We start from the raw sequence: 12,721 nt of genomic DNA on the forward strand, positions 1-12,721 counted from the left end.
AGCTGGTGCGCCTGGTGAGCTGCGTGGAGTCGATGAAGCCGGTGCTGCAGTCGCTGTACCACCGGATCCTGCTCTACCCGCCGCCCCAGCACCGAACCGAGGCCATCCGCATCATGAAGGAGGTGATTCCATCCTCCATCCATCCTCTGCTCACTAAATGAAGGGATGTTGACGTCTTTGTGTCCTGGTCAGATTCTTGGCAGCCCGCAGCGCCTCTACGACCTGGCTGGCCCGTGTGTCGCCGAACCTGAAACCAGGAAACGCTCCTTCTCAAAGAGGAAGTCCCACCTGGATCTGCTCAAACTGTCAGTAAATGAACCTGATCCACAGCTTCACAAAAGATTATTAGCAAGAAAACTAAACAAAAATAAGCATTTTGAACCTGGACTCAGTTTGGATGTTCTGTTTTCAGAGTGATGGATGGGATGACTGAGGCCTGCATGAAGGGCGGCATCGAGGCGTGCTTCGCCTCCGTTTCCTGCGCCTGCGCTCTTCTGGCTGCGCTGGATGACCTGTCGCAGGGTCGCGGCCTTCAGCCTGAGCAGGTAGAGTCATGATAGCAGGAGAAAACAGGAAGTGAACCTCACAGCCGCTTCCTGGAAACTTTGAGACGAGTTAGCAAAAATGACCAACAACTGCAATTAATTAAGTTTCATTTAATATATTCTGGTTACTTTTATGCTGATTATGAATGGATGAAATAATAATAATAATAATAATAATAATAATAATAATAATGATAATAGTTATAATAATAGTTATAATAATAAATGAAACTAAAATAAATAGCAAAAACTAAATAAATATCACCATAGACTACATTTAAAGGTATAAATAACTATTAACAGAGGTTCTTGAGGTTTCTGCTTGCTGGAAGAAGGTTGTGGGTTCAAATCCCAACATGGTGACTTTTTGCATGTGATGTTCTCTCTGGATGGATGAACAGCAGTGAGAGTCGCTGTGTTTCCTCCTGCAGGCTCGGTTCCTCCTCAGACGCCTGGACGACCTGAAGGACGGATCGGAGTCCACCCGGGAGTCCATGGAGATCAACGAGGCCGACTTCAGGTGGCAGAGACACATCCTGTCCTCAGAGCAGCCTCACTGGGACCCCAGCTCCGCCTCCTCCAACATGGCCGCCGCAGGCGCCACCGAGCGCAGCCCGGACATCAGCATCAGTATCACCACGGAAACGGGACAAACCACCCTGGACTTGGAGATGGGGGACTTGGGACTGGGTCAGGGAAACACGCCTGAGGAGTGCGGCGAGGACGCACGCGTCCGTCTGAGCTGTCCGTTTGGAGGCCAGGAGAGAAGCCAGCGGGATCCGGCAGGAGGCGCGGCTCCGAGAGGAGAGAAGGCGGAGGGAGGAGGAGGCCGCGGCGCGGAGGCCGAGGGACAGGAGGACAAGGACAGAGGAGACAGAGGAGGCGTTCCTCCTGACGTGGTGCAGAGGAGCCACGCTCTTGTCTTCCCTGACATCACCAACTTCCTGTCAGTGGACTCCAGGACGCGGTCGCACCATGGACCGGGCTCCAGGTACAGCGAGAGCAACTTCAGGTACGACTTTAGGCTTCATTACTGGGATTTCTCAAGCTCAGTAGTCCCCAGTAGCGCCATCTAGTGGCAAAAATCACAGAAATATTTAGCGCAAATGTTTTTGTTCTCTTGACAAGACAAAACTAACCTTTAAGTTAAATTCCAGCAAAGTAAAAGAGTTTGTTTTAAGTCAATAATTTGTTATTAAGTCGTTATTTAAAACAAGTTCCTCACCGTTCATTCATGACTCTGCTTGTCCTGCAGCATGGAAGAGCAGGACTTGTCTCGGACAGAGTTTGACTCGTGCGATCAGTACTCCATGGCTGCAGAGAAAGACTCGGGCCGCTCCGACGTGTCCGACATCGGGTCTGACAACGTGTCTCTGGTGGACGAGGAGCAGCAGACGCCTCGGGACTGCCTGGGCCACCGCTCCCTGCGCACCGCCGCCCTGTCCCTCAAGCTGCTGCGCAACCAGGAGGCGGACCAGCAGAGCGCCAGGCTGTTCGTCCAGTCGCTGGCGGCGCTGCTGCCCCGCCTCCTGGGCCTGGCCTCCGCCCAGGAGGTGGACCTGTCCCTGCAGAACTTCTCCTCCACCTTTTGCTCCGGGCTGCAGGCTGGTGAGTGGAGGATGAAGTTCAGAGTGGATGGATGATGAAACAAACTCAGCTACTGCAGAAGATTTCTGATCAGTTAATTAACCGTCATGATTTGTGATGGAAACCCACATCTTTTATGTTTTTTACCATTGGATGTCCAGCCAGAATGTTGTGATGAACTTTTGGATTTAAATTCCTCTCACTATCACAGCTTCATGTCCAGTTTATAGATGAACCGCATGTTTCTGTTCCCTCAGCGTCTCTCTGCTGAAGGACTTTCAGTTTTCTGTTAAATCAGTCCAAGGTGCAGAAACAAACTCAGACATAAATTCACTCCTATTTATATTATTTGGTCTGAATTTTTCCTACCAAACTGGACATGAAGGCTCTTTTTTACCTCTTAGATCTGACATGAAACTCATCAAAATGACAAGATAACGTCAGAATGTTCTCATTCTCTAAGATATCATTTATCTACCATTTATTCTGTTTTGATTGTTGGCTTAAATCCTCGTCTGTCTCAGCTGATAGGATCAGTGGCGTTGTGAATACTAGTCAGGGCTCATATGAAGTTCTGCTGTTTAATAATGAATTTTAAAGTTTGAATGTTTGGCTGAGATTCTCTAAAGCTTTCCTTGGTTCAGGTGGGATTCACTCTCCAGGCTTTGAATCGGGCGACTCTCTGGGCTGCCAGGCTCTGATGAACGCAGACGGTCTGTACCTGGTGTCGTACTACGCTCTGCTGCTCAACCTCAAGCTCTGCTGCTGCGACTACTACAGACGGAGAGAGCTTCCCCCCGCCCTGAGCCTGGTGAGCTGAGCCACACACAGCTTCTCTCTCAGCTCCTCTCTGGATGCAGCTGCTCAGCGTTTCCCTTTGTGTTCTGCAGAAGGAGTTTGTTCGGCTGATCCAGAGCAGCGGAGTCCTGGTGGTTCTGTGCCAGGCCTGGATCGAGGAGCTTCACCACCAGGTGTTAGAGCGCAACCTGCTGGCTGACGCCGGGTACTGGGGTTCAGCAGAAGACCGCACGCTGCCGCTCATCACCATGCTGACAGGTCTCCCTGAAAAACTGCTTTTTTATATTCTTCATGCTTCTTCAGACAGAAATCCAACGTCATGTTGGAGAACCCAGTAGATTATAAACCCAGTACATTTTGTTTATAAATGTTTGCAGTATTTACAGATAATTTTATCCAAAGGAATCATGATGCATCTGCACATCCTGCTGGTCTCTCATTGTTTTCCATTTCTGTATTTAAGGGACTGAATTTACAGTTTTAAGAGTTTAGAGATGGGTAAATTGTGGGAAAAAATAAAACATGCATGTAGTGGATTATTTGATTATCTGAATGAATATTTGATGCAAGTAATTTTTTATTGTCTCAGACATCGACGGCCTGGGCAGCAGTGCTATTGGAGGTCAGATGATCCGGAGGCCGTCCAGCCAATCAGCTCTCAGCGCTGAGAGGGCTGGAAGTGACACAGCGACTGCAGGTCTGTATTTCACCTCAAGGCGGACATCTTGGTTAGACTCATGCATTCATGCTAATGCTTTAGTGCGGACCAAGAGGTCCCCCAAGGCTGATCCTCAGATCCCCTGTTGTTGGTTTTGATTTGCTTCTTATGAAGCTTTATTGTCTTTTGAACAAACAACAACATATTTCCTGCAAGTTTTTCTGCTGTGGAAGCAAATGACCTCCAGCTTAATGGCTAAAGGTTGAACCAAAATGGCAGCGTTGGCATTGAAGGCTGAACAGAAAACAAAACCGATGGTCATAATTAATTACCTCTGACATCATTTTCTTTATAAATAAATCTTGTTTACTTCATGTGTTGAAATAATAGTGACGTAATATCTTAATGTTGCATTAGATATGTCTAAAGTTTATGTCTACAGCAGATCAGCAATAAATTCCAGCAAAAGAAAACATTCAATAACATGCAGTTTATATTTATTTACTTGGATTATGTGTCAAAATTTACAATTTGGACACTGAAAATATAGAAACTTTCATAAAATATCAACAATAAATTTTAAGAAAGTCAGAATATATTTTTTCTTCTCCTGCAACAACAAATGATCCTGAACTGAATATTTTTTGAAACAAAATCGTGTGTGTTGTTTAAGTGTGAGTGATTTTCCATGGATAGAAATCAGCTGGCTGTTTGGTATGTTTGGTTTAATTATTAAATCATGAGGAATAGTTTTTAAATATTGCCAGCTCTTTTTGAATCCGTGTCATCAGTGAAGAAGAGAGGGATGATGGGAAATAAAAAGATGGAGACAGTCATGGAGGGAATGAGTCAGTGGCTTCACCTGCAGGCCTCTGACACAGAGATGTGCATAAAACTGACATGACACCTGGAATAAAAGTTGCATTAAAACTGTCAACTTTGCATTTTCAGTAAATAATGACACTTATAATTATTAAAACCTCCTCCATGTTCATGGCAGCAATTATGTCCTTTAATTAGCACAGAAACTTTAACCTCGTTAATCGTGAGTCACGCTTCATGACGCCTCATCATCGTTTTTCTCCTCAGGATCAGAAACCGGCTTGTGATGCTATCTGCAGGTTTCTCTCCCTCCTCTCTTTCTAACCAGGCGCCGTGTTCTCCCGCTTCATCCTCACCGGCGTGTGGAAGAACCTGATTGATGTGCTGTCCACGCCTCTGACGGGGCGCATGGCGGGCAGCTCCAAGGGCCTGGCCTTCATCCTGGGGGCCGAGGGGCTGAAGGAGCAGAGCCAGAGGGAAAGAGACACCATCTGTCTGAGTCTGGACGGCCTGCGGAAAGCCGCCGCGCTCAGCTGCGCGCTCGGTGAGTGAAACCTTTGACCTTTCTGCAGAAACAGGGATAGATGTAATAAATCAAGTTTAAAGACAATCAGGGATTCAGCAGAGTGGAGCGAGGTCAGGGCGTTCCTGGACAGCGCTGTCAGGAAAACGCAGCCGGTCACAGAGGAGCACAGCGCTGGTCCTGAAGGCAAGATGGATGGCGTCTTGATGGGTGTTTGACCTGCTGCTGGGCCTGCAGCACAGTTTCAGATTTAGCTGACTGTTTGTGATTGTTTGGCTCCTCAAACTGGACTTTGTTGCCTCAGCGCTGTCAGGTGCTTCAGAAGGCAGAACTCAGGAAGATCTCAGGAAATCACTTCAGCTGATGTAGAGTCAGAAACAACAACAAAAATATCTCATCATAACCTCATCTAAAGTTTAAAGGTTTCAGTGAAGTGTGTTCAGACTGGAAATAAAACTCGGATTCATTTGATAAGATTCAGAGAAAGTTGTTGCTGTTTTAAAACCCTAAATTATTCAACAGGAGGTTTGAGACTAAATGATGTTTCTTTCTCCTTCTGGAAACATTTTCCTAATATATTGAATGGATTTATATTAATAGCTGTTAAATGGATTTTATATTCACACACAGATTTCTGTTTTCCTTTCAGGAGAAAACATCTGAAGCTAGCTTAGTTTTATTGGCTTAGTTAAAATGAACATTTTTCTATGTTTGGTTTCTTGCTGTCTGTCCGTGATGGAATATTTCACATTAACCAAACATGGTGAATAATAACCACAACCTGTTAATTATCATTGAGGAATCCAGGCTGTAATTATCATCACAGGAAGATGAATGAATATGAATATGAATGAACACATGGTGTCAAACCTCAGCTGGTTTCAGTTTCTGGTTCTTCACCAGTGGATTAATTTTAAAAAACACAAAGATTTGATCTGACCACGAACTGCTGATCATGTTTTTTGTCCGTTTTCCTCTTTCAGGCGTTGCTGCTAACTGTGCATCAGCTTTAGCCCAGATGGCTGCAGCCTCCTGTGTGCAGGAGGAGAAGGAGGTGGCAGAGCTGGGAGACGCCATCACACAAGGTACCGAGTGTGACAGCGCCACCTGGAGCGTCAAACGTCACGGATTGTTTTCATTAAAGCAGCTTTGCAATAAAAACCCACACCTTGAAATCCGAAAGAGAAAATTCCCCAAATGAAACGCCTAATTCAGAAATATGAGACGCTAATCTCAATCTGTGTGCATGACTGAGGCTGGCTCAGTGAGAAATGGATCTCTACTGACATCTAGTGGCCAATTTGGAAAACACAGCTGGAAATTTCAGCTAATGATTTGTAAATACATTCAACATCATTTTCCATCTGACTATTTTTAATGAATGAATCGTGCAGGGCTGCAGCTCAGTTATTCTAGTTTTCAGTGTAGCTCTGTTATGTTCATTTAATTTATTAATTTACTAGGAAATCAGTAAAACATGTGGAACATTAATTAGACCTTCTTATCAAGAATAATATCTAAATAAAAAACAGCTGTTATGTTTAGTTAATGCTACCAACTAGTAGAAAAATATTTTAATTATGCATAAACATGATGATGGGATGCTTCATAAATGACACTGACAGATTTCTCTACAGACTGTAAACAAAGTTTTGATGACAGAAAAGAAAAAACTTGTTTCACAGCAGAAAAATTATTTGAATCAGCCTGTTAACACCTGTTTCCACTTTTTGTGCAATCACAGTTCAGGGATCCATTTTAAAACCTTCCTGCATGTCTGGGTGTGAGCTGAGCTCAGCTCTGCGTCCTGCAGGCCTTTGCTCATCTCTGCCATCTTGTTGCTGTTTGCAGTGAAGCAGCGCGTTGAGCAGCGGCTGGAGCAGATGGGCCGTCCTCAGGGAGTCCGCCTCCACACGGCTCATGTGCTTTGCATGGACGCCATCCTGAACGTGGGCCTAGAGATGGGCAGCCACAACCACGACTGCTGGCCACACGTCTTCAGGTAGCAACACCCAAACCTCACCCTGCTGCAGCCGTAAAGTCATGAAAACTCACCACGGTCCGGCTCTGTCTCAGGGTGACGGAGTACATCAGCTCTCTGGAGCACAGCCACTTCAGCGACGGCTCCCTGCAGCCGTCCTCCCTGACCACCATCACCCAGCAGAGCCAGCAGGCGGCCGGCGCCGCCGGCGTGGACCTGGGTCTGGAGCTGAGCTGCGAGCCGAGCCCCGAGGCGGCCGAGCTGAGCCTGAGCCAGCCGGTCATCCAGCCGCTGTCCATCCAGGAGCTGCTGAAGGAGAGCAGCAGAGGGGGGCGGGGCCTGGACCTGAGGAGCGGCAGCCTGATGACGGGGACCGGCGCCGCCAAGGCCGTCTGCACGCTGTCCACGCAGGCGGACAGGTTGGACCTCTGCCTGAAGAGGCTGTGATGTTTTAACCATGTGATGCTGGAGTCTGCTTTAGACTAATTTAATTCTACAGTCGTGGTTTCAGTTCAAACACATTTTATTAATGTGCTTTATAGGTTATAAATGGATTTATGAAAGTCAAACTGTCGCATCACGCACCAGTATGAGGTGCTGTGCTGATGTACACCCAGCAGGTGGCAGTAGAGTGAATCTGTGTATTACAGTGTTTTTTATGTGTATAAGTTATCATAATGCAGATAAATTTATAAAATGGGGTCAGTTTGTGTAACAGTCAGAAACAGAGTCAAGATTTCAGCTGACGTCCTTCAGGCACATGTGCAAAACATTCGACTCAATATGAATGAGCATGCAGCACACACACACACACACACACACACACACACACACACACACACACACACACACACACACACACACACACACACACACACACACTGTGAAGTGAAGCTGCCTCTATGAGTGTGAGCTTCTGCTTAGACCAAGGATCATCTCTTATGTAAGCACTTATCTGAGCTGCTTTTGCAGGAATAAAGAATGTTCTCTGTGATCCTCTGCAGCAGATGGACTGAACACATTTCTGATGTGAAAGTTTCACCAAACAGTAGTAAACAGACCCACAGGCTGTCCTCACACGCAGCTGGACCCGGTTCTGACTCCTCGGTTCAGCAGCTCTTTATGCAGCTGGTCACCAGTTATCTGGACATCCTGGTTATGTCGATTTAATACGATGTTCTGAGGCATATTTAGGCGTCTTTCTGCCAAAATAAATGAAGGCATTTTTCATAACTAAGTAGTTTATGTTATAGTTTTCCTCTAAAGTTATTCCAAATGGTTTCTATAACTTAGTTTCTATAATTTGCTGCTTTAAACATCAACACAGTTTATTGAGTTCAATTCTAAAATACTTTATTAATCTCAGAAGAATAAAATTATGATAAGTGTGTGTGTGTATGTGTGTGTGTGTGTGTGTGTGTGTGGTGTGTGTGTGTGTGTGTGTGTGTGTGTGTGGTGTGTGTGTGTGTGTGTGTGTGTGTGTGTGTGGGTGTGTGTGTGTGTGTGTGTGTGTGTGTGTGTGTGTGTGTGTGTGTGTGTGTTTCAGGCTGTTTGAGGAAGCCGCTACGAAGCTGAATCTGGTCGGTCTGGTCGGTTTCCTGCAGCAGCTCAGGAAAGCTTCTCAGTCTCAACTCTTCAACTCGGCGACAGAGACTGGAAATTACTCTCTGGCAATGCCGGGTAGGAAACACAACCTGCAAACGTTCACACACGTTTCTGTCACTTCAGGGAAAACCTGGACACAGACACTAAAAACATGTGTTGACAGAAAACCAGGGAAGAAAGTCACCAGCAATGACCTTAGAGACGTAGCTGTTACTGCTGTCAGTCAGGGAAGGTCAGAAGGTCATTTCAGATCATTTCTAAGAGGAAAATATTTCTGACCAAAACCTCTGAGCCTCTTCCTGAGACTCTGCAGGTTTAAATGGACTAAAAGTTCATAACACAACAATCAGAAAAACATGAACAAGTTTGGCAGAAGGAGAAAGTTTGAAAACATGGAAACTTTGGTTTGATGAACGAACAAATTTTCTTTGGACAGATGAAACCAAAGATGAGATTACTGTCATTTCTCAAATCAGTGTTAATATCCCAGATAATGATCGACGTAAAGAATAAACGATCATCATCAAACGCAGACTGTCTTGTTGCTGTGGAAACCGTCCTGATTTTCTCTGGTGGTGTTCAGGAGTCGCCAAGTCGACGTCGGAGCGCCGCAGCGCTCTGCATCTCTTCCGCCTCGGAGAGGCCATGCTGAGGATCGTCAGGAACAAGAACCGCCCGTTGCTGCACTTAATGAGGGCCTGGAGCGTGGTGGCGCCCCACCTGGTGGAGGTGGGGAACTGCAGCAGACAGGAACTGGGGATGGTCTTCTGAAATATTCTTTCTGCTCTGATTGACTCGTTTCCCCTCAATCTCTCGGCAGAAACTTAAAATCTTAGCAAGTAGTTTTGGTCGAAATTCGAACTCTTGGAAAATAACTTTGATAACTTTTCAGCAAGACACCAGAGCTTGTTTTAGGTCAATACTTACTTAATTTTTCTGAAAAACCTGATTCACTTATAACGACACATTATTTCACATATGTGTGAAATAATCTGCCAGTGAAACTAGAATATTTTCATCAATATTAAGGAATTATTGACTTAAAACAAACAGATTGTTGCTGAAAAGTTACTTATAAGTTAGTATTGTCTTATTTCAGGTGTACTCAGATATGAGCACCACAAAAATACTTTCTAAGACTTTGTGTTTCTGTGGTGATTGGTTTCTGATGTATTTTGCGTTCTGGGGGATAAAATATGTTTTGTTTCCAGGCTGCTTGTCACAAAGAGCGCCACGTTTCCCAGAAGGCCGTTTCCTTCATCCACGACGTTCTGACCGAGATTCTGACGAGCTGGGCGGAGCTTCCACACTTCCACTTCAACGAGGCGCTGTTCAGGCCGTTCGAGCACATCATGCAGCTGGAGCTCTGTGACGAGGACGTCCAGGACCAGGTGAGGTCCGGTCCGGTCCGGTCCGGTCAGCACAGCGAAGGTTCCAGTCTCATGCTCCAACCCGGTTGTCTCCCCAGGTGGTGACGTCCATCGGGGAGCTGGTGGAGATGTGTTCCCCTCAGATCCTGTCCGGGTGGAGGCCTCTGTTCAGCGCCCTGAGGACCGTCCACAGCAGCAGGGCGGAGACCAAAGACTACCTGCTGGGAGAGTACTCCATGGGTAAACTGGCAGCCTGAAGACAGACGCTGGTTTCACAGATAGTTTAGTTCTGATCATGTCCTCCTGTTCTGCGCAGGGAAGTCCCAGGCTCCCGTGTTCGACGTCTTTGAAGCTTTCATCAACACTGACAACATCCAGGTGTTCGCCAACGCTGCCACAGACTACATCATGTGTCTGCTCAAGTTCGTCAAAGGCCTGGGTGGGTCTGGGTTTTTTAAAATCTGTTCACATTTCCAGACCTGCAGGATTTATTCCTGATGGAAACAGAATCCTGCATTTCCTGTTTCATGTCTTTATTCAGAACAGCTGGGATTAACATTTCTCAGAACTTTCATTTCAGTTTTGAGCTTTAGATGTGACTGTTGTATTTGTGCAGCACCTTTTGCTCCTAATTCCAGTTTTCTGTGTGTGTTTGTGTGCAGGAGAGGTGGACTATAAGGAGATCGGAGACTGTGTTCACGTGTCCGGGTTCAGCTCCACTGACCTCTGCGTTCCGGCTCTCGACTACCTGCACAAATGTTCCCAGGTAGGACCTCGCCGGTCGCAGCTCGTCTGCATCGCACCAGCTCGTCGCCTCTCATCAGGTTCTGTTGGGTTCCAGCTGCTGGCCAAGATCTACAAGATGCCGTCCAAGCCGGTGTTCCTGGGCGCCCGGCTGGTCAGCCTGCCATCGCAGGAGCGCTCCGTCAGCAGCGAGGACGGAGTCGACTGCGTCCTGCAGGAGTTTGACGACGACACAGGTGAAGAAGACTTTCTGTTCCACCCGGTTCGTTTCCTGTTTGGGGTCCAGCTGAGGTTTCCTCTGCGCTGCAGGTTTAATCCAGGTGTGGATCTTACTGCTGGAGCAGCTGACCGCCGCTGTGTCCAACTGCCCCCGGCAGCACCAGCCCCCCACCCTGGAGCTGCTGTTCACGCTGCTCAGAGAGGTCACAGCCGTTCCAGGTGAAGCTCAGGAACACAGCAGAACATCTCTGGATCTGGTCTACAGGAAAATCCTGGAATATTATTAAATATTCATAAGTCTGCATTTAAACAGATGTTGGGATTTCACAAACTCTGGAAATAGCAACTGTTCTGTGATGAGTCAAATATTGCAGCATGTGTGTTCAGTATGAAGCAGATGTGAAGGAGTGCAGCACATGGTGATCATGAGATCATGAGAATTGTAAATATGAGAAATGGAGCCAGAATAATCCAGTGAGGCAGAGTGAGCTGACTGGAAAGTAAAAAATAAATTCATATCTTAAAGGATGAGGCTTTAAATGCTTTTACCTTCCTGTGTTTCTGCGGTTTAACAGACTAACTGCTGCTCAGGTTCCCTAATCGCTCCACCTCCCTCCCTGCAGGTCCGGGCTTCGCCATCTTCGCCGTCATCCAGCTGCTGCTTCCTGTGATGTCGCTGTGGCTGCAGCGTAGCCATGGCGACCACTCATACTGGGACGTGGCGGCGGCGAATTTCAAGCACGCCATCGGTTTGTCGTCTGAACTGGTTGTGGAACACGTCAACAGCTTCATCCACTCAGGTGAGCTCCTGGATCCGGGCCTGATCAGGTTCTGCTGGGATGAGGAGGAATCGGAGCGTCACTGATGTCTCGGTCCTCCCTGACTGGACCGATGCGACTGCAGCCCGGTTGTTTGTTTCTTTCTGCAGACATCGGCTACGAGTCTCTGATCAACCTGATGCTGAAGGATCTGTTCAAGCTGCTGGTGGCCTGCGTGTCTGAACCTGCAGAGACCATCTCCAGAGTGGGCTGCTCCTGCATCAGGTCGGCACTCTCACCATCCTGTTCTTCAGGAGCCACAAGAAAATGATTTAGCATTTTTAACTGGAAGAAAATAACCGCTCGAGTTCTCAACTTGTCGATTTTGACACCAATTGAGCTGGTGACCAGCAGGACACCAGCTGGTCTAAAGGTTTTACAGCTGCAGCAAATATTTTGTTCTCTGTCCACTGCAGAAGGACAACAAAGTGCTTCTGCAGAAGGTCGCTGTCCTTCTGCAGAAGGTCGCTGTCCTTCTGCAGAAGGTCGGTCGCTGTCCTTCTGCAGAAGGTCGGTCGCTGTCCTTCTGCAGAAGGTCGGTCGCTGTCCTTCTGCAGAAGGTCGCTGTCCTTCTGCAGAAGGTCGCTGTCCTTCTGCAGAAGGTCGGTCGCTGTCCTTCTGCAGAAGGTCGCTGTCCTTCTGCAGAAGGTCGCTGTCCTTCTGCAGAAGGTCGGTCGCTGTCCTTCTGCAGAAGGTCGGTCGCTGTCCTTCTGCAGAAGGTCGGTCGCTGTCCTTCTGCAGAAGGTCGCTGTCCTTCTGCAGAAGGTGGCTGTCCTTCTGCAGAAGGTCGCTGTCCTTCTGCAGAAGGTCGGTCGCTGTCCTTCTGCAGAAGGTCGGTCGCTGTCCTTCTGCAGAAGGTCGGTCGCTGTCCTTCTGCAGAAGGTCGGTCGCTGTCCTTCTGCAGAAGGTCGCTGTCCTTCTGCAGAAGGTCGCTGTCCTTCTGCAGAAGGTCGCTGTCCTTCTGCAGAAGGTCGGTCGCTGTCCTTCTGCAGAAGGTGGCTGTCCTTCTGCAGAAGGTCGCTGTCCTTCTGCAGAAGGTCGGTCGCTGTCC

General features: G+C 47.4%; 1 protein-coding gene across 1 annotated transcript in view; it reads left to right on the top strand.

Moving 5' to 3' along the window:
• Positions 1-12,721, top strand: part of LOC129355181 (brefeldin A-inhibited guanine nucleotide-exchange protein 3-like) — a 37,254-nt gene that overhangs the window by 13,935 nt on the left and 10,598 nt on the right. The window contains 22 exon segments of the mRNA XM_055024721.1: positions 1-122; positions 193-305; positions 413-545; positions 977-1,557; positions 1,801-2,153; positions 2,777-2,943; positions 3,023-3,188; positions 3,520-3,627; positions 4,739-4,954; positions 5,917-6,018; positions 6,785-6,935; positions 7,010-7,333; positions 8,461-8,594; positions 9,103-9,248; positions 9,731-9,910; positions 9,988-10,129; positions 10,206-10,328; positions 10,552-10,655; positions 10,731-10,869; positions 10,943-11,071; positions 11,476-11,652; positions 11,781-11,895. The exon segment at positions 1-122 is cut by the window's left edge and continues 126 nt beyond it. Of these exon segments, the coding sequence (XP_054880696.1) occupies positions 1-122; positions 193-305; positions 413-545; positions 977-1,557; positions 1,801-2,153; positions 2,777-2,943; positions 3,023-3,188; positions 3,520-3,627; positions 4,739-4,954; positions 5,917-6,018; positions 6,785-6,935; positions 7,010-7,333; positions 8,461-8,594; positions 9,103-9,248; positions 9,731-9,910; positions 9,988-10,129; positions 10,206-10,328; positions 10,552-10,655; positions 10,731-10,869; positions 10,943-11,071; positions 11,476-11,652; positions 11,781-11,895 (3,925 nt within the window).

This window comes from Poeciliopsis prolifica, unplaced genomic scaffold, assembly GCF_027474105.1.
Source record: "Poeciliopsis prolifica strain line A6 unplaced genomic scaffold, Auburn_PproV2 SCAFFOLD126, whole genome shotgun sequence".
NCBI lineage: Eukaryota > Metazoa > Chordata > Actinopteri > Cyprinodontiformes > Poeciliidae > Poeciliopsis > Poeciliopsis prolifica.